The 27,126-nt window shown below is 51.4% G+C and overlaps 2 protein-coding genes across 2 annotated transcripts in view; one reads left to right on the forward strand and one right to left on the reverse strand.

Annotated features, from left to right (window-relative positions):
* LOC117644020 (5-hydroxytryptamine receptor 2A) overlaps positions 1 to 27,126 on the reverse strand; it is a 96,904-nt gene that overhangs the window by 38,449 nt on the left and 31,329 nt on the right. The gene's annotated exons all lie outside the window — the stretch shown is intronic.
* On the forward strand, positions 10,312 to 11,763 carry LOC117643562. The gene is made up of 5 exons (XM_034382510.1): positions 10,312 to 10,464; positions 10,898 to 11,076; positions 11,163 to 11,341; positions 11,427 to 11,588; positions 11,675 to 11,763. Exons 2-4 carry the CDS (start codon positions 10,991 to 10,993, stop codon positions 11,465 to 11,467), a joined length of 306 nt encoding a protein of 101 aa, XP_034238401.1. The 5' UTR covers positions 10,312 to 10,464; positions 10,898 to 10,990; the 3' UTR covers positions 11,468 to 11,588; positions 11,675 to 11,763.

The following is a 27,126-nucleotide window of genomic DNA, read 5'->3' on the forward strand; positions in this document are numbered from 1 at the left end:
TTCGTCGTGTGAAACTCGGTGAATCGAGCACCAGAAAGGAGGGTGGGTCAGGCCGCGCGTCGCGTCGCCTCGCGTCGCGTTTGTCCCAAGGGGTAACCAACTCAAGATTTTCACGTACACCGAAAATTTAGAGTATGATAACATGTGATTTCTTTTGATTATATTTTTATTAATCACTGATTATAGGAGGTTATTATGTTGATTATTGGGAAATTTTGGGGATTATTTGAGCGCCGACCTCGGAAAGCTGTTAAAGTGTCGGAAATTCAATATTAGTGACTTTGGGCAGCCACTGCGTCAAATTTAGTTGCGGTCATGGGCCTTCCTCGACGCCTTACTATTCTGAAGACCCTACTCTTTCATGCCCCGCCTCGGGAAGGCTTTGACCGCAGATAGTTTGGGAGCAGTGGCCTCGCAAAAATGGTCAAAAAGTGAATGAATTTCAGAAAATCGCCGTTTTTGCTGACTTTGAGCGGTCACTGCATCCAATTTAGTTGTGGTCAAAGGCCTCCCTCGACGCCTTACTATTCTGAAGACCCTACTCTTTCATGCCCCGCCTCGGGAAGGCTTTGACCGCAGATAGTTTGGGAGCAGTGGCCTTGCAAAAATGGTCAAAAAGTGAATGAATTTTAGAAAATCACCGTTTTTGCTGACTTTGAGCGGTCACTGCATCCAATTTAGTTGCGGTCAAAGGCCTCCCTCGACGCCTTACTATTCTGAAGACACTACTCTTTTAAGGCCCGCCTCGGGAAGGCTTTGATCGCCGATAGCTTGGGAGCAGTGGTCTCACAAAAATGGTCAAAAGTGATATTGAATCCCCGAAAGTACGATTGTCATTTCATTGGATGATGTTGATTTCACTGATTACCAACTAGACGTGCAATGATTATCTTGAGTTGGGTACCCCTTGGTTTGTCCTGTTAGCGAAACGTGGTTGGAACGAGCGGGCCGAAGGCTTAGCGAATTCTCATAGGGGAATCCTTGTTGGTTTAACGCAGAGTGAACGAATCAGGCGATGGAATGGCTGTTACAAAAGAGAAGCGGTGGGGTTGTGGATAGCCGCGGATGGCGGGCGTTGTGTCTAAGTCCCGGCCTCGCCGAGGCAGGTCGTTTTCGTCGCTCTGTCTCCTTCGCACATATACGGAACGCCCCATGAGTGCAAGGGAGACAGAGCGACGAAAACGACCAAGTCTGCCGGTGTCAGCGTGAACCTATACCCCCTTACCCAGGGTACTATTTCACTAGGAGGAAAGTACCTTGCCTAAGGGGAGGGTAATAATTCCCTAGGGATATCATACTCATGCAGGGTGGGGGGTAATATTTTCCTAGGGTAACTTTACCCCCTCTAGGGGGGGTAATAATCCACTAGGGGAAAAATACCCTCTCTCTGGAGGGGGTAAAAATTCCCTAGGAAAAAAATACCCATCACAGGGGGGCTATCATACACTAGTAATTTCTTACCCTCTCTCCGGAGAGAGGTACATGCCCACTAGGGTTAAGTTACCCAGGGGATCATAATTTACTAGTGAATTCGTACTTCCCCACCAGAAAAACGAGTGTGAAGATGAAAAAAAACACAGGGGGGTATCACAGGGGGGTAATCATACACTAGTAATTTCTTACCCTCTCTCCTGAGAGGGTACATGGCCACTAGGGTAAAATTGGGTTAATAATTTACTAGGGCATTTGTACTCCCTCACCAGAAAACGAGCATTAAGGTGTTGAAAGACACGTTCCACACGCAATTTCAGAAAAATCAAATTTAAAAAAAGTAAATTGGATTTTTACATAATCCAAGGATAAGCCAAAGCGGGCGCCCATTCCTGAGTTTTGGGCATTCGTCTACCTACCTGACTAACTCATCGTTTATTTCGCAAAGTTTAAAATTAAGAAAAAAATGACCTATGGTGCTGAAAACATTAAAATTCGTGAATCAAGTTGTTTTCTGTGTTAAGAATTTATTTTGACTCTTTTTGTATATGACTTGCTTTCTCGAATTGCTTGTGGATTTTTTTTTCATCTTCACACTCGTTTTTCTGGTGGGGAAGTACGAATTCACTAGTAAATTATGATCCCCTGGGTAACTTAACCCTAGTGGGCATGTACCTCTCTCCGGAGAGAGGGTAAGAAATTACTAGTGTATGATAGCCCCCCTGTGATGGGTATTTTTTTCCTAGGGAATTTTTACCCCCTCCAGAGAGAGGGTATTTTTCCCCTAGTGGATTATTACCCCCCCTAGAGGGGGTAAAGTTACCCTAGGAAAATATTACCCCCCACCCTGCATGAGTATGATATCCCTAGGGAATTATTACCCTCCCCTTAGGCAAGGTACTTTCCTCCTAGTGAAATAGTACCCTAGGTAAGGGGGTAAAGATACACGCTTACACCGGCCAAGAAGCGAATCGATGCGCGAGGCGCGAAGCCCTAGCGGCCAGCTTGCTTGCTTTGCACTGCAGCCGCAAATACGGGAACTCGGAGCAGGACTCGCGACCCATGTTGGTCACTCCACCACGCGCTGTCGATCAATACCGGAGCATCAACCTTTCGAACGCACCCCGTCGCGACATATCACGACTCGACGCGAGAATAGCCAACCAGCAGGCTGGCTCTGAAAGTCACTCTGTCTCCCTCGGATCCCCGCTAAACGCCCCTCGAGTGCGAGAGAGACAGAGCGACAAGAGCACTGAGGCAGCCCACCACCACGCACGGCCCCGTGAATGCCACGCCAAAGGGAAGGGCACTGCTGCACTTTGCACACTGCGAGGACTTGTTGTCGGTGTCGCGAATAGGGACCCTCGCCACAAGCCGCCCCTCTCCCACCTTGCCCCCGACCCGACGCGGCGCACGCCTACCCGGGCCGGCTAACTAACTCCTACAAAGGGCGGCATACCGCTGCTGTGCTGCGCTGCCGGTGGAGCACCGCCAGCACCGCCGGCACCACCGGCAGCCGGCGAATTTATCATACACGCTGACATTTCAACCCCCACACAAAGAGGGTCGCCGGTCGCCAGGCCGCGTCTTGGGGACCCCTTCTTTGCTCCGTGCTCGTGGCCCAGCCCGGACCGAGTCGCAGAAACGAAGATCTCACTTCTGCCCGTAAAACCCCGCGTCAACAAGCTGGAAAACTCATCCCTTCGCGATTGATTCGCAGCTCTTGAATTTATTTTGAGAGGGTTAGCTGTGCCCTGTCAGGGGGACGAACCGTGGACGAATCATGGATACGAAACGAATCGTGGACGAATGGTTTGGGGGCGCGGCCACCACTCGTTTATAGAAGAGCCGTGCCGAGCTAACGCGACTGATTAAACGGTGCGGCCTGCCTTTTGACGAGCGCCACTTCAATCGGAATACGGGCCGAAGGCCGAAGGCCTGCATTCGTTACACGGCACTTCGACCACCTCTTTGTAGTAGGCCATTCGTCGATCACCAATTTTTAATGTTATTGTTGATTTTAAAAAAAAAAATTTTACTGTGATACCGATAGTCTAGAGTCATCGTCTGCACAAGTTACGAGCAGTGGCACAAAGTTTGACGCTCGAAGCGCGCGGCGCGGCGCCATGCACCTTCCCTTATCACCCACGTGTGCTCCAAAACACTCTCGTTGAACTGGGTAAAGTACACTCAGCTGCACGGGGCGAAGTACCCCGCCGCGCAGTCTGCCAGGCACCCCCCGCCAGTGTGCTCCCCCGCATTCCTGAGGGGGGAAAGAAGTTCCCGTGGGGTGAGCCGCCCCGCGCTATTGCTAAACCATTAGCCTGGAGACTGCGCGGGACACACCTCTTGGGCTCCATCGTGGCGACGTTCACGACGCGAATAAATGAAAGACACCCCCCCCCCTTGTTTCTCTCCATTTGGTGCGCGCGGCCGCGAGAGCGGCGGACTGGGACTACGGAACGACGCGGGTGCCTCACTCGAAAACGAGAAACAAAAAGGGGTAGAAAGCGGAGTAAGAAACGGAAACCCACTGAGATCACCTTACAACAGGGGCCGCGGAGGACGCTTGGTGTTTTCAGTTTCCCGGTTCAAAGAAGCAACATTTAAAAATAAAATTCAGACAGGAAAAAAAAAGTTTTTGCATTATAGAAAGAGTACTATTCAAAAAATGATTCGGCCTTGTTCGAAGACCAAGAGCGACGACATAGAAGAAGGAGAACTGACCCATGATCCGGGGGTGTGACTTGTAAACGAGGTCTCTTGTCAGGACTGGCTCGTCATGGCTGGACATGGCAGGACCCCCTTAAATCACGCCAGGATTCATTCCCAGAGCCCTGAGGCGTGACGTGGCGTGGAGGGGCGTGGCGCCGTGGCGGATGGCCGCAGGATAGCACACTCCGCGCAAAATGGAGGAGGACTGGTCAGGGGAAACATGATTATCATCCATCAACATCATTATCCCCGCTTCCAAGGAAGGCCGCAAGAAGGCTCAACAAAAATAGCAGCCACCTGTTTTTGCGACCATTCTTCGCGGAGGCCGTGGCAGGCGGTCTCGGCCTGCTTGTTGGTGTGATTTTGGGGAGGGGAGGGGGGTACTTATTTCCCCTTGGGTTGTACCGTCGCTATCGAAATTACGACAGTGAAATTTTAACACAGATTCCCATAGTACCAGTCTGACACCCTGGAATGTGGTTCCGTGACGCAGTCCTTGCGGTCAGGGCCCCGGGTCACTTGCCACTCCAAGCTCGGCAAAGCCACAAGAGTGCATTGCCCGCGTGGACCGGATAGGAATTTAGCTAAGATCGAGGCGGTCGGGAATGCACTAGGGGTGTACACCACAGAAGTGGCAGCTCTGCGGTTGCAGAAATCCCCAACTACTCCCTCACCCCCTCAATCTCGTCTTCTCTCTGGCCACGCGCAGTCTGGCCCGATCGCCGAGACGCGCCGTAAACCCGCCATAACCGTGGAGGTGGGCTGAGGTTCAAGGGGCACCGTGGTGTGCACACACACACACACACACACACACCTGGCGCAGGCACGGCCACGCATGGAGAGAGGAGTAGAGACCCTACTTGAAAGCACTTACTGGGAGGGCGGGCAGACCCAGGTAAGGTCCAGACGCGGAAGCCGGAAGTAGGGGAGAGAGGGGGTGACCGGAAAGCAAGTACGGGTAGGGAAGCCTGTTCGGAAAAGGGGCCCGGGGAGCGAAGAGCGACGGTGCGACAAACATGCGAGTTTACGCAGCTCACCGCGGCAAAAACTTTCTGAAGGGTCGCTCCGGTTTGAAGCCTACCCGTACAGCGCCAGCGCACAGTGGCCCAGAAGACCAGTGGAGGCGACCAAAACTCCAGACGCGTTTTGAGCTCTAGAGTCACTACATGGGACTCGAACTGGACGTGTGACCCCACCAATGGATTGCTTTCCGAACGAGGAATCCATTGGTGGGGTCACACGTCCAGTTCGAGCCCTGTTAAGCGACTCTAGAGCTCAAAACGCGTCTAGAGTTTTGGCCCCCTCCGCCGGTCTTCTGGCTCGATGTGCAGTGCCACCCAATGCTAGAACCGGAAAATAGCCCTTTTCATTTTCGGTATGGCTCCCCAGCCCAGTCATACACGAGGTATCGAAAGCGAGAAAGAGATGCTGCCAACAAAGGCAACGTATCGGGTTTTTGGCGCCGGGCCGCGGCCACTTTGATGCTCCCCAGCCTGCTTTCAATCAAAAACAATGCATCGTACGGCATGGCCGCGCGCTGGGATTCGTAGGGGGCGGGGCTGATGATGGATTTGCTTTGGCGCTTTCCTTGCACGGAACTTCGCAGGCCGTCAGAGAGGCTTATCGGTCTTCCTAAGAACGACCATCCGGAGGGATTCCACTCGGACCGTTTACTCCACTGCGAATCCGGCCGGCCGGGACCTCCACTGTGCGGCCCTTCAAAGGGCCCGTTGTGTGGGGGCCGCGCCGTCCGCCCAAAACAAAAATAAAACCGATTGCAATATCGTTCCGCGCTGCCTTCGGGTCCGTCTCCGTCCGAGAGTGGGTTAAACGTATTCCGACCCGAACCAAGCGCAATTGTAAAACAATAACGTTGTGTTTATTTTTCGTTTTGTTGAATGGCCTTGGTTTGACGAGAATCTTCATTAAGGCAACTTAGTCGTCGCCAAAACTAAGAGAAATGTTGGGAAATGTCGGAAAGGGGGGGGGGGCTGCCTTATGGAAACGGAGGACGATCGCTTGCTTAAATAACTGAGGTGGAATAGCAGGAGACTGTCGTTGCTGTCAACAGGCCGGGCACGTCGGAACGCCCCTGAGTCAGGCCGACCGCGGCGGGGCGGGGCGGGGTGGCGGACTCTGCCCGGCCAGCCACTGGCGCCACTGGCACATCCCAGTCCCGAGGGGCTCAGGGGGATTGGTCCGACCGGGTCCGACCGGGTCCGACCGGGTCCGAGCCCTCACTGCCTCACCCCAGCGCCGCTGGACGTCGGCCCAACGGGCTGCACGGCGCCCCGGTTTAGTCTTCTCCCAAATAACCAGTTCCGTTCCTGTTTTTCGTTTCGAGTTTAGACTTTTTTTTCTGTCGGGTGCAATAATTATGCTAGAAGGGGATCTGTATAAACCTCCGCGCAGAACTCCCTTTCGCGTAGCCTTTTTCGTAACTTTGCTGTATCCCGTTTTCCTCATTTTGCCTTCCTTTTTTGTTTGACTCAATAATTACGCCGGCGGGGGATTCTTTCGAAGCCTCTGCCGCGAACTCTCTCCTAGAAAGTGGTATTTATTTCTATTAGCCCTCTGTCCGGCCGTGAGCGACCTTGGCCTCCGAGAAGGCCGCCGTGCCGGCCTCACGGCCCCACGTGCGTCCCGAGGGTGACCTGTGTGTGGATGAGCCCGACTAATGGTGCAGGAGAAGCTGCGCGGCCAAGCGACAGACACTGCCACCACCGAACCGGTGCATCGCGGGGCACCTCACCGCCACTGCCCGCTGTGGTTCAACGTCGCGAAAAAAAATGGAATAATGGAGGGTAAGCTTATGGGCCGTTGTCACTGAGCCATAATTTCCTGAAAGAACCCACGCAACAGGGATACTTTTGGTGAGTACGTTCGAGGTGACGTGAGAGCGTGATTGACGCTGTAAGTGCCGCGCAGTGCCACCTGGGTCACGAACGACAACCTGCGCCGTCCTCTCCTGGACGGACATGCCCTTGGACAGGCCGGATGTGAACGTGTGAGCCGCTACACCCGGAAAAAAACCCTCAGTCGGCCCAACTCTGCTAGGGTCCCATTCTTACAGCGGCCGCGGCCGCTCAAAAAGGGTCCTGGGAGAGATGATGGCAAGGCGAGGCAATGGGGTTAGGCGAGAGAACAGCCCGGCGGGCCGGCGATTGCGGCGGCCGTCTACAAGCTGTTTGAAGTTGGCAGACCGGAGTAGGGTGCATAAATTGGAGGGGGCGACAGGTGCTCGCGCAAGTCGACTCCAGCAGTTGGCGTGGCAAGACCCTCCGGGCCCCTTTCCCCCTGTCGCCCCCTGGCATCTACCGTCTTCACAAAGGACAGGAGGGCAAAAGGGCGGTGTCGCTTCTTTGGAGAAGGCGGAGCCGGCCCGGCCATTTCCGGCCGGCCCGCCACCCCCTGACTTCCGCGACGCTCATTCCCCGGTGCGGCCGAGGCTTTCCGCCAGTCGAGACCCCTGTGCTAGGGTCCCATTCTTACAGAGTTATTACTACAAAAATGGTCGTGAATGATGATAGATGGCAAGGCGAGGAAAGGGGTTGAGGCGAGCAGAAGAGCAGCGACCATGGCAGACGGGGTAGGTGCATAAATTGGAGGGGGCGAGAGGTCTCTCTCAAGTCGTACTCCAAAGTTGGTGTGGCAAGACCCTCCACCCCCTCCCCCTCGCCTCTCGGTACATGAACGTGAGACAAAGGACACGACGCGGTCAAAAGGCGCGGTGGGGTCTCGGAGTCTCGGAGTCCCGGCCCGGCATAGTTCCGGCGCGGCCCGCACGCACAGTGACGCACAGCGACGCTCAGCCACCGGCGAGGCTCGAGGCTCGCAGCACCGCGTAGCTCGCACTGTGATGTGGGTCCCGAGACGTCCCGGGCTGGCGCGGCCTGGCGCGGCCCGAGATCCCCAATTTGCTACCTAATCCCCAGCCTTCTAAACTTAACCGCTTGTCTAGTGGCGGCGCCGCCGAGGAGGGTGTCTGTTGGGTGCCGGCGGTGCGAGCACCTCCGCGTCGAGGCCGTCGAGGCCGTCGAGGCCTTCGACGACGTCGAGAACGTCTCGGAGCGTTGGAACGCCCTCGCACAATCACCCCCAGCAACGTCATTGCGAGGACCTTTTTACAGTGACAGCCCTGCGACAAGCGGCGTGTCGATTTGATTGGTGTCATGGCCCCCAATGAGCGCGCGTGTGTGTCCCTCCGTGTGTGTGTGTGTGTGTGAGAGTCTGTGTGTGTGAATGCGGCACTGCGGCTCAATTATAGCGGGCCCTGATTGAAACATCCTCGCCATTATATCGCACTGCGTATTCATCAGCCCATTATAATTGACTGCGCTGCCGGAATGAAGAAAAAGTTTCGTCCGACACGCGGCGGAAGGGAGGAGTGAGAAAAAGGGGAGGGGGAAAGGGAAAGAGGAGGGAGAGAGGGGAGAGAGGGGAAGGGGACGGAAAGGGAGGGTCAGGCGGGGTGCACTGGCTGGGCGGTGCTGCATACGGCCAATTATTCGGCACACGTGTGACGCTTTTGTGCGACGCGGAATTGGACCGGCATTCACGCGATGACAGTGTGGGGGATCTGAGAAAAGAGGGGAGGGGGGTGTTCTCCCTCACACCAGCCGGGTCCCATTGTGCGCCCCCTGTTGACTGCACGAGCCGAGAGAGCGGGCGAGCGAGCTGGTTGATATAGTTGGCGTCTGTGGCCCCGGGCAGTGGAGCCGTGAGCCGCGCGGGCGCTTTCGTCACGACAGTGGAGGCGCGGGGCTGATGCCGAGAGTCGCTATACCATGTCGCTCTCGCACTCACGCGGCACTCCGTATGTGTGCGAGAGAGACAGAGCGACGGGGACGCTTCTGGGAATCAGTCTTTCTGCTGCGGGCGGGCCCACCACGCTGCCAGTCGCCTCAGTGATTTAATGGGCAATTTCCCACGCGAGGGTCTCGGTCGCCTCAGCCGTCCGGCCGTTCGGAGACACGGCGGCAGCGCGGCAGAGCGGCAGCCACGCCACGCCAGATGCTGCCGATGGCCGGCATTTTATTAAACGAAAATAAAGACGTCCTGTCCTCCTGCCTCGACGGGCAGCTCTGTTGTGTCGCTTGACGAAGGTGGCGGTGTCAGCGTCTCGCGCCTCTGTGTGTGTGTGTGTGTGTGTGTAAGAGAGAGAGAGAAGGGCGAGGGATTGCAGCGGCGACACGTCAGTTCCCAGCAGGACGGGCCCTGCCTGGGCACGGCCCTGCCTGGCCGGGTGAGGCGCTGGCAGGCCGGGGATTATCGGCGCGGGTAAAAGATGAAATGTGGGCCAACTGGGGCGCGGCGGGGCGCGGCGGGGTGGGGAAGGCACCCACCCCGGCGGGCGAGGGAGAGTGATGATTGTCTCGGTGTAGCGGGGGTGCACATTCAGCCGCGTGGTGGCGGCGGTGCAAGCTCTTTGTCTCTCCGCCAGAGTCGGCCGCCCCGCCCCGCCCCAGTCTGCGCGAGGTAATTGCTTTACCGAAGGCGGACTGGACAGCGCAGCCGCAGCGCCGCCACAGCGTAGCCGGCGACATTCGCCGGTCCTTAACGACGTTCGAGGGCCTGGAGATGGCTTCGGGGTCCCACGGCCCCAGCCCGGCCCAGGCCGGCCCGGACCGGCCCGCCGTGGCGAGCAGACGCCGGCGGCGCGCTTCCCTGGCGCTGCCCCCCGACTCCCCGACGTCACCCGCCTGGCTGTGCCGGGCTTGGCTTATCGTGGCGGTGCTCGCGCCGTCCTCGCGCACAGTGGGCCAGAAGACCGGTGGAGGCGGCCAAAACTCTAGACGCCCTGGCGTTTTTCTGGCGGCGCTGATCGCATTGCAACGCGTTCCATGTGCGTTCCTTTGAGTTCGTGAGAGTTCTGACGTGTTCCTCACGGTAAACCGTCTCTAGGCGTTTTGTAAGACGCCAAGCCCGGCTAGCGAATGTGCCGGCACTGTCACATTGTGTCAGGTCGAGTAGACGGAATTTTGTATCACTTTTGCTAGGTCTACCACATTTTTAAGAAGAACCGCTTATCTTCACGGGACCTCGTAACTGCTGCCAGTGGGCGGCTGTAGGCGACTGTGGTAACTCCAGTAGGCGATTTCGCCTAGAGCGCCCCGCCGCGCCGTCGCCCTCTGGCGAGGCGCTCCCCAACTACGCATTCCTCCCCCGCTCCAGCCTGCTCCAGCGTCTCTCCCTGAAGCGCGCGCGTCACTCACTCGTCATGTATTCACGGTCTCATCGAAAAACTATTTGAAGTGAACAACTTACTGGCCATAGGTGGCCTACTTCGCAAGGCTTGAGAGCACAAAGGATGGGCAGGTAAGTGATAAACTCGTAGTATTCGTTTTATAAAAATAAAACCTTGAAAGGCGAAAAATCTTGTGAAATGTATAGAAGCGTACTTTGGCCTCGGTCCTGTTTCTTCCTATTTTGCTCAATATTACCCTTCAATTTGCCACAATCTGAATTTTTAATCCGAGAGCCTTTGCTTTGGTTTTAGAAAATGGTTTACCTTTGATAAATAAGTTTGCAACTAACCTGAAAAGTAAACATTCTGAAAACAGGGAACTAACCTTTACTCTAGCCAGGATAATGTAGTTTGTCCTCAAATATGTTTTTAAATACATGAGCGGGCCGAAGGCTTCCTATCTTATCTTGTTAGCAATATGTTATTAACTTTGCTCTCATTTTATATAAATTGAGCTGACTTTTGTCTTTGTTGTTTGATTGTAGTTTATTTTTCTTGTTCTAGGCTTTCGATGAACAGAAGGCATGAAACTTGGCCTTCGATAAGGATACTGAACACCAGTTTAATGTTATCACTTGCCGTAGCAGCTACCAAACAATGAAATTATTGTTTCATGGAATCAAATTGGCCCAGAGAGCCTACAACTTTCCATCTTCTTATTTTGTGGGCTATATTAACAACATGTAAGTACAAGTTGCTCTCGTTGTATAAAAATTGAGCTGACTTTTGTCTTTGGTGTTTGACTGTAAATTTATTTTCCTTGTTCTAGGCTTCTGATGAAGAGAAGTCACGAAACTTGGCCTTCGATTAGGATACTGAACACCAGTTCATTGTTTTCTCTTGCCGCAGCGGCAATCAAACATAAAAATAATATTTTCTTGGATTCAAATTTGCCCAGACAACCTACAACAATCCATCTTCTTATTTTATGGGCTATTCAAGCAAAATGTAAGTACAAGTTTCTTTCATTTTATAAAAATTGTGCTGACTTTTGTCTTTTGTGTTTGAGTGTAATTTATTTTTCTTATTCTAGACTTCCGATCAAGAGAAGTCAGGAAACTTGGCCTTCGATAAGGATACTGAACACCAGTTTACTGTTTTCACTTGCCGCAGCAGCTACCAACTTTCATGGAATCAAATTGGCCCAGACAACCTACAACTTTCCATCTTATTTTGTGGTCTATTTTAGCAATATGTAAGTACAAGTTGCTCTCATCTTATATAAATTGAGCTGACTTCTGCTTTTGGTGTTCGATTGTAAATTTATTTTCCTTGTTCTAGGCTTCCGATGAAGAGGAGTCATTTAAAAATAGAGGGACAAAATTTAAGTGTTAAAATTATTTAGATGTCAATAAACCTAATTTTTTTAATTTCCTGTTTACTTCCTCTTTTGTATCCTGAGCCAATGTACCAACTCAGCCAGCCTGGTCACGTGAACAGGACTGCCCACCCGGCTTGCCGGGGGACGGCCCGCCCGACTGCACATCATTGCCTGCCCGACTAGGCGAAATGTGGTAGAGGCTGCTGGCAGAAACGCCAGCTCCGACCAGCGCGCGGGAGGACGGCCGGGCGGTATGAAAAATTCAGACTGGCGACTAGGCGGTTTTCCAAACCGCCTAGTCGAGTTGGACATCCACTAGGCGCCAATGTGCTACTGTGACTTACCAGTCATGTAACAATTATGGCTAGGCGAAACCGCCTAGCGACGGTTTACCGTGCTAGTGCGTTCTCATGCGCAACGGAACACATTCTGAAAGGATCACAGAAGGAACGCATTCGGTACTCAGTATGGTGCGATCTCAACGTGTTCCAAAGTGCTCCTGAACGCATGGTGCGGTGTGTCCCTTGTGAGTTCGGGGCAACACAAAGGAACGCACGCGTAAGCGTTCTCATCGCGTTCCAACGTGTTCCAGAACGCACGGTGCGTTGAGGCTGCGGTGTGTTCTTTGTGAGTTCGGGGCAACACCAAGGAACGCACGCGTAAGCGTTCTCAACGCGTTCCAACGTGTTCCAGAACGCACGGTGCGTCGAGGCTGCGGTGTGTTCCTTGTGAGTTCGGGGCAACACCAAGGAACGCACGCGTAAGCGTTCTCAACGCGTTCCAACGTGTTCCAGAACGCACGGTGCGGCGAGGCTGCGGTGTGTTCCTTGTGAGTTCGGGGCAACACCAAGGAACGCACGCGTAAGCGTTCTCAACGCGTTCCAGCGTGTTCCAGAACGCACGGTGCGGTGAGGCAGCGGTGTGTGTGTTCTTTGTGAGTTTGGGGCAACACTAAGGAACGCACGGCGACAACGCGTCCTCAAGTGCGTTCCTTTTGCGGTGCGGAACGCAGTTGGAGTTGGCGCCCTGCACCAGTGACGCTCACTCTACGTTCACTGTTAAATTTCTTCTCTTCCTGCACGTCGGCCAGAGTTGTGCACAACTAACTTTGCCATCGTTGAGAACTACCTGTTACCAACATTGGTGACCAACGTCGGAAGTCCCGATGAGCCCATGGCACGGCGCGAGGCGATGGCCAGGAAAGTTATCGAAGCACGCAGTAATCACGCAACGGGTTTGCAGACCACCCGGCCCGGGGCGCATTCCGTCACTTACTGATGTATTATTTAAAATGCCCGGGCGTTCCTTAACTGTCTATGTGTGCATGTCGTGTCACATTCTATTTGGATCGCACAAATATACCAACGCTTGATACGCTATGGTTCCTGCACAGCGATTTCGCTGCCGACACTCATCGCTGTGTCTCTCGCACTTGGAGAGTGCGGTGGAGGTGCGAGAGAGACGCGGGCGGCGGGATCGGGCAGCGCGGGTCGCTCGCCCCGCCTCCGGAGCCAACGTCGCCCGCTTCCCCCTCCCCCTCAGCGACAGCTGCCGCCGCGCCGGGCAGCGGGCACGCTCGGTGTCATCGGCAGCCCGAGGATCCATCCACAGCGCTCTACCATGGTGTAATGGGCAGCACGGCAGTCCAGCAAAGCAGTGGTCCGGGGTTCCATTACTAACCAGTGTTCTCTTTCCAGCTACGTGTGTGTGTGTGTGTGTGTGTGCTTGTGTGAGTGTTTGTGTGTGTGTCTGACTCTGTATAACCCAATGCCTTCCTTCCAGAAAAGCAGCCTACCTGATCCCTTCCCGTCACCCGCCTTCGCAGAACACAAAGCCGCTTAATTGCTTTTGGGCGCGTCCGCCGCAAGTGCGTTCCGGAACGCACTGTGAGCGCAGTGCAGTGCGTTCCAGTGCGCTCCATCTGCGTTTCGGACCGCGTTGGCGTGTGGTGCCCAGTGTGGTCCCGTGCGTTCCGGAACTCACGCGAGCACACCGAACGGCACTAGAAACGCTTCCGAACGCACTGCTGTGTGTTCCGAGAACACAAAACTGTCGATATAATGCGTTGCGAACACATTACAACGAGTTCAGATGGGTTCCATGCGCGTTCCGCAACGCACAACGATGCGTTCTGGAACACAGTAAAGCCGCAAAGAAAAACGCCAGGGGCGTTTTGAGCTTCAGAGTCGCTAAACAGGACTCGAACCGAACGTGTGACCCCACCTATGGATTACTCTCCGAACGAGGAATCCATTGGTGGGGTCATACATTCGGTTCGAGTCCCATTTAACGACGCTGGAGCTCAAAACGCGTCTAGAGTTTTGGCCGCCTCCGCCGGTCTTCTGGCCCACTGTGTCGCGCCGCGCACACAGCCCGACTTCAACTTTTGTATTGAACTTCCACAATGAGTTGGCCGACACATTGTGCCGCGCGGGGACAATGGAACACAAAAGGGGGGCCGGAGCTTTCTCGAGTCTCCAAGTGCTGGAACAAAAGCGGCGCCTATTTTCGTTCAGACATGCACCAGGAGCTTCGTACGTACCCGACCCGCGCGCCCTCCAGCCGGGGAGGTAGGCAGGGCCAGGCCGGCGACACACTGGAGTCCAGCGGGCTGGCCTACCCTGGCCTCGTCGGGCGCTCGGCCCGCCGCCTGGGAGGTAGGCAGGGCCAGGCCGGCGACACACTGGAGTCCAGCGGGCTGGCCTACCCTGGCCTCGTCGGGCGCTTCACCCGCACCAAGTGGTCAAGCGCCATAGACACTAGGCGCGGGAGTTGGGAATGGCTGCGCTCGGTCCAGGCCGGGCGGGGGCAATGGCGTGAGCAGGGCGAGCTCCGGGACGCTGGCGCGCGGCCAGACCGGACAGAACACGCCGCAGTGGACCGACCTGTGGTTCCCTTCCTCTCTCTATATCCCTCTCTCTCTCTTTCGTTATTCTTCCTTCCCCTCTCTCTGTTTTCTTTGCACCTGGCCACTGCTTGCTTTCAGGAGCCCTTTGCTTTTACAGTCCACGCCCGGTGTATCTTTTGTCATTATCCATGCATAATTTATTTTTTGCGCGCCACCTTTTCACCATGTTTGTATACTTTTTGTTTTCCAGTTGACGTCTTTTTTGTGTTCTAGAGGTTTGCAAGGCGGAGGATCAGATCTCCATACGATCGAGATCAGTTGGGCCACACCGAGGGTGTCGCCGGCCAAGACCGCATCGTTCGGGCAATCCACTGGCATCGTTAGGGAATGAGATCATAAATTGAGTGTCTTCGCTGTCGTGGGGGAGAGGGGGAGGGAGTGGGTGACGGTCTGTGCGGCGAGGCTTGGCCACCTCGATAAGGACGGAAAGGTTCCCACGCGAATCCCTTACAGACGATTTACTTTTGACTTTCGACAAGGAGAAGGAGAACGAGAAGAAGGAAAAGTGAGCGGGGAAAAGCAGGGAGTGGGCCCTCACCGGTGTGAAGCGGGACACTCTGCTGGACGCGCTCCGACCTTCCCCTTCCCGGAATGCGACTATCGAGTCAAACGCGGCGGGTGGCCTCCTCGATGGATCGCCCTGCCAACGGGGAATGTATAGAGTCCGCCGCGCGCTGATTCGAGTCCGGCGCACAGTGGGCCAGAAGAGCAGTGGACGCGGCCAAAACTCTAGACGCGTTTTGAGCTCCAGGGTCGCTGAACAGGACTCGAACCGAACGTGTGACCCCACCAATGGATTCCTCGTTCGGAGAGCAATCCATTGGTGGGGTCACACGTTCGGTTTGAGTCCTGTTTAGCGACTCTGGAGCTCAAAACGCGTCTAGAGTTTTGGCCGCGTCCACCGCTCTTCTGGCCCACTGTGCGGCGCGAAGGGCGTGGAGCTCGAGACGTGCTCTGCTCACAGTGTGCCTGCACCAGCCACCCGGCCCGCACCGTGCCCGGGCTCCGCAGGCATAGGGCCGTGAGGCGCGGCCCTCAAAGGGCCCTCGCACTTCGCCGTGCGAAATTAATAAGCACAAGCAGATCCACAATTGGGCATGAAAGGGGCCAATCAGGGGCCGGCACCGATGAGTGATTGAGTGATTGAATTAGTGCACAGTTCATGTACTAGTTCGCCGTTTCGATCGGCGTGTAGGACGCAGGTGCACTGTAGAAAGGTACTTTCCCCCATTTTTTAAAAAAGTACTTCTCTGACGTGTTGGTCGAGTAGTTGATAAAGTACTTTTAAAATCAAAAAGCCTTACGCAAAGTGAAACTTATTGTTTCGTTTCGGACTTGTTGTGTTGTGCCGCGTCAGGTATGGCAAACAATGCTTCTCAATATTGTAGTATTATAGCCCAGCGTGCAGCTGGCATTGTCATAGCAGCGTGCAGCGCGCGCTTCTCATACTGGCCTCAACAGAAGCAGTAGCTTTGTTAGCAAGCGGTGGCCCGCCGCGCTTGGATCGTCTGGTAGCCATTGTATCGTGTATCGTGTTAGCTTCATTAAAATCAGTCTACATCTACGTCTTCGCTTCAGTTACCTACCCCCGGTGCTAACTAGCTAGCGAGGTGGCTGATGCGTCTGGAAGAGTTTCGTTTCGAGATTCGGCACATGAAAGGAAAGGACCTCACAAATGCAGATGCTTTGTCGAGACGTCCTAATCGGCCTTGCGCGCCAGACTGCAGGACCTGTCTGCGCTTGGAAGAAAGAGAACTAGCGGCTGAGCAAAACTGCGAGTTCCAAGTGAAACTTCTCACCATTTGCCCAGTTGGGGATTGGGAGAGTGAAGAGGTGTCCGCCAGTCAACAAGTTGACCCGGATATTGGACCCATCTACGTAGCAGTTCAGCTGGGAAAGAGACCTCACTTCCAGGAGATAGTTGGATAGAGCGGATTTCTCGTTCCCCCTCCACGCGAGCGCTCCCGCACCCTTCCTCTCCGCCTCAGCCCCCGCGGCTCCCCCCACCACCGCCGTTGCCTAGCGACCAGGTTTCCAAACAAAAGCAGCGCGCCGGGCGACATAACCTTGCACTGCACGCCGTTCGGTTAGCCGCTCGCCCGGAGGAAAATCTCTTCTCTACCTAAAATGGGGAAGTGTTATGATCCTGGATGCTCACATCGGTCCGAAAGGGACGCCTGTTCCTTTTTTAAGTTTCCGAAGAGTCCAGGAACGAAGAAAAAGTGGACTAATGCGTTGGAGTAAGTGTGTTGTTTCGAAGCAGATATGGCTTGGGAAGAAGGTTATGACTAGTATTTATTTGAACAACTTGTTTTGCAGTCGTTCTGATCGAAAGGAACCAAGTGGTAGTGCACTTTTGTGCAGCTGCCACTTTCCTGACAAAAATAGGAAAAGGACCCCAAAATTTAAACTTCATAGCAGCACTAGCTCACCAAGGAGAAGTCTGGGTACATGGTTAGTAATCATAAATACTTTCTCTTTAAGCGAAGCGCGTCCATGGCATTCAATAAATTTTACCTTCTGCAGGGGAGCCAGAAGGAAACTGGCCCTTAACGTTCTGCGGAACACACCCAGTAAACAAAAGGAAAAACAAAGTGCTCGCTCTCCATGGAAAGTCTCGACAGAGGCCAGCCTGTAAGTGAAGAAGAAATTTAATTTTTTAATCATGCTTACAAGAATGGTTGTCTTTAGTTTAATATTTAAGGTATGATAATTGAATTTATTTCACAGGGACCCAACGGTTAATAATGATGAAAATGTGATAACGACACCCAGAAAATCAGAACAAACTTCTCAAGTCTCTCCGTGGAAAGTTACTTCTGTTGACTTGTGAGTTTCTTGCTTATCAGTTCAATTTGATTTATTTCTATGTTGCATGTTTAATCTTATTTCTTTTGGTTGCAGGGATTTCAATAACTCTGATACCGTACATGACCTCCTGTTGAATGCTACGTAAGTTGATGAAAGTATTGAAAAGTTTTCCTAGCGATACTAAATTCTGAAACATAATTTGTTGACCCGATGTTGAATTTCTCTTTTCAGGCCCCAGGTAACTTGCTTCTCTGTCGCTTCTCCCTCCCAAAGCCACCCAGCAAAGCCCTCTGAGAGTCCAGACTATGAGTATGCATAAATTTTTGTCCTTTTTGAAATAGTATATTTTACATTTAGACCAAGACTCACTATCCATTTTTGTGCTCCTTACAGGGAAATGTTCCAAAATTTAAGGTATGAGAAAGAGGCTTTACTGAATGAAGTGACAAGTCTCTCAGCAAAAAATGAAGAACTGCAGAGAGAGAAAGAAGAGCTCAACAAGAAATTTAATGAAGTGACAATTCTCATGGCCAAAAATGAAGAACTGCAGAGAGAGAAAGAGGAGCTCAATGACAAATTGAATGAAGTGAGACAAGAGCAAAGTGAACTACAGAAGGAGAGTGATATCTTAAGGGCTGAAAGAGACAAATCTAATGTAGAGGTGAAAAGTTTGTTAGGAAAAATCGAAAAGCTTCAACAGGACATTAATGGCATGCTTCAAGTATCTCAAGTTTTAAAGAAGGAAAAAGAAATGTTATTAGATAAAGTTAAATTACTTGAGAACCCCTTTGCATTTGATAAAGTGTGTACTGATGAAAATATTGCACATTTCACTGGGCTGCCTAATGTAAATACATTCTACTGGTTATTGAGCATGGTACCTGAAAATTTGACTTACATTTTTAAATCTCAAGTGAAGTGTTTATCTAAGGTTGACCAGTTATTTCTGACTTTGTTTAAACTTAGAAGGAATGTCACTCACTTGACACTGAGTATGATGTTTAAAGTGAGCCAATCTGTTGTAAGTAATGTTGTACTCACACATGTTAGTGCACTCCACACTGTGCTAGTTAAAGGTATTATGGGCACTGTTCCTTCATTGGCCAAAATCCAGCTGTCTATGCCAGAGGCGTTTGCTGATTACCCAAATTGCAGGATGATAATTGACTGTACCGAAGTAACCACCCAAATTCCTACTGCCATGTCAAAACACAATCTGACTTTCAGCAGTTACAAGAAGAGGACAACATTTAAAGGTTTGAAGGGTATAGTTCCTAATGGGACGACAGTATTTGTAAGCCAGCTATACCCTGGCTCTACCTCGGACAACACAATTGTGGAAAAATGTGGAATTTTAGATGTGTTTGAGCCTGGTGATGCAGTCATGGCTGACAAGGGATTTTTGATCAAAGATTTACTTCCAAGAGGTGTCTCATTAAACATTCCACCATTTAAGGAAACTGAACAATTTACAAGAGGGCAAATATTTGAGACATTGAAAATAGCAAGAAGTAGAATACATATTGAGAGGGCGATACAAAGAATGAAAAGGTATCATATTCTTGATCTGATCCCAGCTTCCATGTTCTCCTATGCTTCCGAAATTTTTCAAGTTTGTGGAGCCTTATGCAATCTGATGAGACCCTTAATCTGTGAGGTTGAAGATCTAATGAGACAAAGCTGAAAAACAGCAAGCATCTGTTTATTATTGTGAAATTGTTACACGTAAATGTCTACATGTATAAAATATTGTTTCTTTACAAAATGTCCTGTAACATAAAATACAATTAAATATTTTCTCCTAAATAAAATAAAGTTTAAAGAAATTTTCATTCCGAAAATTATTTCAACTTATTTTCTAGGTGAGGTACAAGCCATTTCTCATGGAAAATTAACATCTTGTCTAGGTTCTTAGACCAGTCATTATTAATTTTAATAGGAATAATTTCCAGATTGGAGAGAGGTTTCTCTTTATCACTGGGCGCCCAGATAACGAGGTGGCACAATTTTCTTTGAGTGATGTGCAGTTGTCCTTGTATCTGATGGTAGTACTGATGGGCTTCGTTGATGATGTACTTCTTATGTTTCATGGACCAACGTACTATGTACTCTTCTGACTTCTTGGCAGGTATCTTGGAGAGAGATTTCTTCAAATCTTTTGTGTGACGATGAGAATATGGACATTTAATTTCAATTATACTGTCTGATCCTACGAACCCGTCAGGGCTAGCGCCAAGGAGACCAGACTGGTGAAGCCAAAGGCCTGTCAGTTCAACCTGCAAAATTATTATTTTTAAAACTCATTTTCAGTACAACATTTTTTCAAAAAAATTAAGAGAATAATAAATACCTTCACATTCATTTTTTTCTCAAACTCTCCACGTGCTGTGGCTTCATTGTCACAGCCCCAAGCAATGGCATGGATTTTTTTTAAGTCTCTCTTTTCTGTCAATTTTGTCATAAGAGTAGCACAAGGCTTTCTCTTTCCATTAATGGCTTTAATTACATCTCCAAAGTTGCTAGCAGTAATGACACCAATTCGAAGATGTTGCCACAAAGGGCTCTTGGACTGATCCACTGTAGCTGCAGCAACTTCTTTGATAAGCTGCGGTGTCACTTTCACTTGATCCTGAAGGTATCTACCTTTGTCCTTTGCTTCTTGGTATGCACTGCTTCTTATGACATCACTAACAGTAGTTAAATGCAGCAGTTCAGCAGATGCTTCAACAGCAACCGGTTCTGGTGACATCAACCACATAAAGCCAGCACCACCATCACCACACATGCCTCCAGTACGGTAAAATCTGTCTATATCCTCCTCAGTGAGTGGATTTTGAACTGCACAATACTGGGGATTGGTACGAGGAAAAAGCTCATTGACAGACTCCCCCGAGTTCTTGTCAAGTCTTGTAGCTGGCTCACTCCATGAACAAGCAACATCTGTTACACTCACATTATAGTGAGCGGTCAACAACAATGCCATCATGTGATGGCAAACAGCTTGGCCTTTGACACAAGTGCACGTGCCACCTTCAACCTTCTTGTCATCATCAAATGTTATCTAAGACATAAAAAAAATATTTAAAAATTCCAAGACATTTTTTTTAAGACAAGCGTACCTTTATTCAAGGGCGCTTTCTTAAAAAACATGCCTTGAACACAACACACATACACATTTAGTTCATGCGCACTATCCAGTTGTGAAAGAGCGAAACAAGAAATAAGTGAAGCCGCAAACCAGGAGTGCATTAAGAAGCACACACATGTCACCACACGATTTTATTTTAATGCATGAAATTCATGACAAACCATGCAATGAAAATACACTGACAAAAAATTACATTACCTCTGTGTTGAAACTCAATCCAACATGTTTCAATGAGACACAACGCAACCAGTGTTATTAAACCGATCACAGCGAAAAACTGTCACAGCTCAGAGACAGTCAGTAACAAAATACCAAACAAGTGCATAATAGGAGGGACAACAAGTAAGAGAATGACAGTTAGGACATTCACCTAGACGCGACGGATAAAAGCACTTCCATCGACCCTGCAACATTATGGACAAGCAAAGTATACACTGACACTGTTCGCAAATTGTGTCTCATTCATACATGTTCAGGTCCTGAAATCATAGTAGATGGCTGTTTAGATATTGTTTTATGGCCACCAAGTAATAAAACATTACCATACCCGAATACTTACTTTAATACTGTACATTCGATCTTTCATGCTGGCTTGGACGGTGCCAGCCAGCACATTTGTTTCTGGATCATACACCATCTTCTTAACATGTCCAGACTCTACGGCATTTTCGCCTCTTTTCAGTAGAGACGACTGATGGGCACAAAACTCAGCTATCACGTTCAATTTAATTATGCTTTTACGAGCCATTTCGGTGTATTCATTTCCGAGTTTGTAGGCGTGCAGTGCAAGGTTATGTCGCCCGGCGCGCTGCTTTTGTTTGGAAACCTGGTCGCTAGGCAACGGCGGTGGTGGGGGGAGCCGCGGGGGCTGAGGCGGAGAGGAAGGGTGCGGGAGCGCTCGCGTGGAGGGGGAACGAGAAATCCGCTCTATTTGGTCCGGCAACTAGAAGCCTTTGGGTGCAGTTCAAATCTCTGTTCATTGAAAAAGGGATTCTGAAAAGGCGGCTGGAGCATCCTACAGGTGACCCTAAACTTGCTGAGGCACAAATAGTGGTCCCTGGAAATAGGACTAAGGACCTCGTGGTGGACTTTCATCAAGGACCAAGCACTGGTTCCCACTTTGGAGTGTCCAAAACCTATGCCTTGTTGAGGGAAAGGTTTTATTGGCCTGGAATGTTCCAGACTGTTACAGACTGTGTGTCTTGCTGTCTTCGTTGCGCTGAGGTCAAAGGACCCAGGCACAAGACCCGTGCCCCTATGAAAGTGTTCCGTGAAGGAGTACTCTTTGGGAGGTGGCATGCGGATTTTGTAGGACCATTTGAGGCGTCACCTGAAGGGTACCGGTACGTCTTGGTTCTAGTTGAAGCGTTTAGCTCATGGCCTGAGGCGATTCCTATCAAGACTCTCAAAGCGCCCGAGGTAGCTGACGCGTTGGTCAAACACGTTTTCAGTCGTCTAGGTGCGCCTTATTCGATTGTAACTGACCACGGTAGCACCTTTGAGAGCAAGCTTTTCAAAGAAGTTATGGCAATCTATAAGACCCGCAAGTGTCGTGTGTCTCCGGGTAAACCGTCTAGTAATGGAAAGGTAGAAAACTACATTCGTAGTTTGACCCGACAGATTGCTCTTCTGGCTGATGAGGCCCCCAGGAACTGGCCGGACCTGATACCGCACATTTTGCACTCGTATCGAGCGTCCGCTGGAGCCGTTGCTGGTTTCTCGCCTTATGAAATTTTGTTTGGTCGGCACATGCGAGTCCCTCTTGATTTGGTTTATGGTGTGCCTCCAACTGGAGAAACATCTAGACTGAAAAGGCCACAAGAATACACTGCAGCGCTGAGGGAACGATTAGACAAAAATTTATAGTTTGGTCAGGAACAGCATTCGTGGCGCAGCTTCTCGTATGAAAGAGCATTATGACAAATTGTCGACTCTTGTCTATTTCAAGCCAGGTGACGTTGTCTTGTTGTACAATCGTCGGCGTAGGCGTAAGAAATCGACAAAGTTGTACGCGCATTGGCATGGACCTTTCGTTATCACTGACATGCTTAATGATTGCATTGCCAGGATTGAGGAAGTGCGTCCAAGCCGTGTCGTTTCCAAACGACCGAGACCGCCAAAACGAATGATTTTTTTCATGTGGACCGGTTAGCTGCAATTGGTTCTCACATGGTGGACCAAAATGGCCAGTGGCAAAAATTTTTCTGAGTCCTAATTGCTTCGTGTTTTTTTCCCAGACCTTGCCCCTGCCCCCCCTTTGAGCATGTCCGTCAAGTCCAAGTAGTTGGTCCCCGGTCCCGAAGTCGTGGCGACATGTCGCGAAGCTGTAGTCCAGCATCCGACAAGGGTGCGGACGCAGAATGCTCTCGGCTCGGAGCGACCTTCAATCAAGGACCGTTTGGGCAAACGAGATGAAGAAAGCCTAAGAAAAAAAGGCTGAATCCTCATCGCCGTCGTAAGCAAGCGGAGCAAGAAGCGAAGCAGCAGCAGCAGCAGCAAAAGCAGCAGAAGCAAAAGCAGCAGAAACAGAAGCCTAAACCCCAAACCCAAGCAGCAGCAGAAGCAACAGCCCAAGCAGCAGCCAAAACAACAGCCGAAGCAGCAGCATTGGCAGAAGTATCGTGATGAAGCAGCTGCTGCTCGTGAACAACAAAGCATGATGGCGCAACAGCTAGAACAACAACATCAAGCGTTGCAACATTATGCGCAACAACAGCAGCTCATGCAAGCACAATTGCAGCAAACCCCGTTGCAACAACAACAATTGGTGCAGCATTTGCGTAATGCTCAAGTTCATCAGATGCAAGCGATGCAACCCCAGCTTCCTGGCTACCCGGGCTTCTCGGGTTACCAGTACCCGCCTTATCCATTCGGCTTTGGGCGTCCTGCCATGTAAATTAATTGAATTATATTCAGAAGCCTTGTTATGAATTTAGATAGTTGTCATGTGTCATTCCTTTTCCCACCCCTCAATCATCTGAGTCGCAATGAGAGAGAGAGAAGTGGGAGAGCTTGACCAGACCATGTGCCAGTCAGACGTGCCACACCTGACGCACAATTCAGAAAATTTTCAAGCTCTCAAGCCAACTGTACACATCCGAGATGCAGCAATGCAGCACACACGTTCCTGAATGCAGCAACATGATGCAGCCTCCAGGCAGCCAGCGGTTCCTGAATGCGGCTGTCAACTAAGATTGCAAGGAAAGTAGCGTTTCTTTTAGCAACATGCCGTTCCGAGTAATGTCCAGATAGTCCTGTTGCAGTTCAATCCAGAAATTAGACCACTAGAAGCACGCAGTGCCTTCCAGAAACGACCCACAGGCTAAGTCCCAGCAACCTAACCTTTCTTACAGGTTCCCCTTTTTGTAAAACAAAACGCTTTCCGATCTGTAAATGTTACAGTGACCGTTCGTCCTGCCCCGTCCCTTGCCCTGACCCTGTCCTTCCCTACGAGTCGTTGCGCGCTACCATGGGTTTGGCCAGCCCCCCCAAAGTCGGTGACGGGTAGCACGTCAAGAAGGAGATCCCGGTCCTGAGTGGAGAGGTAACCGCCTCCCCGTGCTATCGTCCTGGTGGTAGCACTTCAAGAAGGAGACCCGGGCCCCTGAGTGGAGAGGATTCCCCCTCCCAGTGCTGCACCCAGTCGAGCCATCTCAAGCGGCCCTGATTGTGAGATGGTTCGGTGCACATTTTTTTTCCCCCTTAAACCCCTTTAAGTCACTGTGTCCTTCCAAAAGGGACGTTCCCTATTATTGCCCCTAAAACCCTTAAAAACCACGTTTCCCCATCAATTTTGGGTCTGAAACGCAACCCCCGGGTGTCCTGAGTGCAATTTGAAATTTCCAGACCGGAAATGCTTCGCGCGAGTCCTTTGGGGGGGCGATGCCTAGAGCCGGTCATCGCCCTCCTGGGCAGCTGAGTCCCGAGTAATGTTTGGGGGCCTACCTTTCGGGCGGGGTGAGTATATTTTTGAATGGAAAGTGTCAGAATTTGTAGTCAAAGCGTCACTCTTTCAAGTAGTGGTCCAAGATACGAGAAAACTTGAATAGTTTGCGCTGTGTGATAGTTTTTTTTTTACTGTCATTCCTATAGGACACTGTGACTTAGCGTTTTTTCAGGGCTTCTTTTGTTTTTCTTGGGGGGTGAAAAAAAACAAACTATATTTGGATCAAACGGAAGAAAAAAAATGTTTTTTGGTCGATTAGTTTCCGAGTCATGGATTGTCCTTCCAGAAGGACATTGTGACTTGCTAAAAAAACAAGGTTTCCATTTTTGGCGTTCCAAAGGATAAATTTTTTTTAAAATTTGGTTTGAATTGATGCGTCGGCCACTTTTGAAGACACTTACAAGTCACACATTCCAAAAATTCCAGCAAATGAATGATTTTCCTGTTCATCCGAAAAGTGACTTTTTGGTACATGCTTCATACAGACTAATTACACCCGATACTGTCTTGCATGGGTCAAATAGACTTGCACGGCGGAGGATGACCCCGAAACACCAGAATACCATATCAGAATGGCACTATTGTCATTTGACCTCAAGACCTTTCTTTCCAGCAAATCACAATGTCCCTTTTGGAAGGACAATCCATAACTCGGGAACTAATCAACCGATTTTGATGATATTTACATTTTTGGATTCAGAAAGGCTTCAGCATGCATACTATGGCTCTGCTCATTACTTTTTGGCCCATATTCTGGGTGCGTGACTTAAAGGGTTAAAGAAGGTTTTCCTGGCCCCTACTATTGCCGAAATCGGGAACTCATCTTTGGGGCTAAATGTCTGTTGAGGTTAGCGTTTCCTTGTTGGGGTGGTCCTAACCTCTCAAAAGAAAAGGGAGGAGTAATTGTAGTATTATAGCCCAGCGTGCAGCTGGCATTGTCATAGCAGCGTGCAGCGCGCGCTTCTCATACTGGCCTCAACAGAAGCAGTAGCTTTGTTAGCAAGCGGTGGCCCGCCGCGCTTGGATCGTCTGGTAGCCATTGTATCGTGTATCGTGTTAGCTTCATTAAAATCAGTCTACATCTACGTCTTCGCTTCAGTTACCTACCCCCGGTGCTAACTTTACAATATACATAAAGGTAACGAACACACTGGAGGCGCCCCACCGGCCCGGGCGGCCCCGTCCGACGAGCCGCACCGCAAGGCCTCACTAGGCCGGGGCCGCGGGGGCCCAGGGGCAGGGGGCCAGGGGCAGGGGGCCCCGCTGGGGGAGCGACCGCGATTCGGCCGCCTTGGCCTATGGCGGGGCGGGGCCGGCGGGGCTGTCGGGGCTGAGGTATATCGATAAGAGTAATCGGCGTGTAAAGCAAGGATTGGGTTAGCCGGGAGGGGATCGGAAGGCAATGAGGCGAACGGCACTGCAAAAAGGAAAATGTGCTCCTCGTGTCTTTTCTTCGGTTTTTGTGACAGTTCCGTACAGAATGCCACACAGAGCCCCCCCGCCACCGAACAAGTCGTCCAGTCTACCTTCAAAGTGACGCCTGAAATCACTGACGGGATTGGCCAGCTACACTGGTGACCCGGTTCAGTTGGTGAAAATAAGGCTGGCCGTGGGTCCCGGTGCAGCGAGGCAGCGAGACTGCTTCGTCAGCCCGACTGGCCGGCTCTCGGCCCTTGGCCTCTATCTTCAATATTAACGGAGGCACGCTCTTGCACCGCCAGGGCACCGCCAGGGCACCGCCAGGGCCTTTGAGATGGCCATTAGCACGGGGCCACTGCAAGGCCACAAGGGCCTCAAGGGCCACAGGGAGGGCCACAGGGCGACTACCCACTGGGCCCTCAAAGCCCAGGCCAGCCCTTAGTGCAGGCTAGCTGCGGACGACCCGGACTCGCCCACACTGGACGCCAGAATGCAGGAAGTGAGGTGGGAAGCATTTCGCCAGCAGCCATCGATAACGAAGGCTTACGGGAACTGGGCCGGCCTGGCGTGGCGTGGCGTGGCTGGCCTGGCCGGGACTGTGGACGTTATAGTATCAGTAGTGCGCCGCCGTGCCGTCCGGAGCAGACCCGAGGGCCAGCGGGCCACGCCCCACCACGCCCCGCCACGCCCCGCCACGCCCCACCTCGCCCCGCCACGCCCCACCCCGACACGACACGACACGCCGCGGGTCCAGTTTACACCGTAACCAAACAACTGGCTCCCTGATTTTGGCATTCTAGCAATAATAGTGAGAAAGGACAACTGAGTTATCACAAAAGGAGCGAAAACAGAAAACTATATTAACACGAGTTCAACATCGTCTTTTGAACACGGCCCCAAAAATGCATCAAATCGACGAAGAATAAGTAAGTTATATTTGGACAATGCCCCCATCTTCGATAGCTAACACAGCTTGGTCGAATTGATTTACCCTTTTGGAGAGTGGTCCCCCTTGGAACACATTTCCGCTTGCCGAGGCCCGTGGCGTGCGCCCCTCTTTTCCTGCGAGTGGATGTAGGAAGGCAGCGAGGGTCGCCCGCCGCAGTTTAAAAACTGACCATCCCCCTCGTAAGTGCGCGTCGTTACCAGCCTGCTTCTGGTGAAATGTGGCAGTTGTTTT

The sequence above is a fragment of the Thrips palmi genome, unplaced genomic scaffold (assembly GCF_012932325.1).
Source record: "Thrips palmi isolate BJ-2018 unplaced genomic scaffold, TpBJ-2018v1 HiC_scaffold_17, whole genome shotgun sequence".
Lineage (NCBI taxonomy): Eukaryota > Metazoa > Arthropoda > Insecta > Thysanoptera > Thripidae > Thrips > Thrips palmi.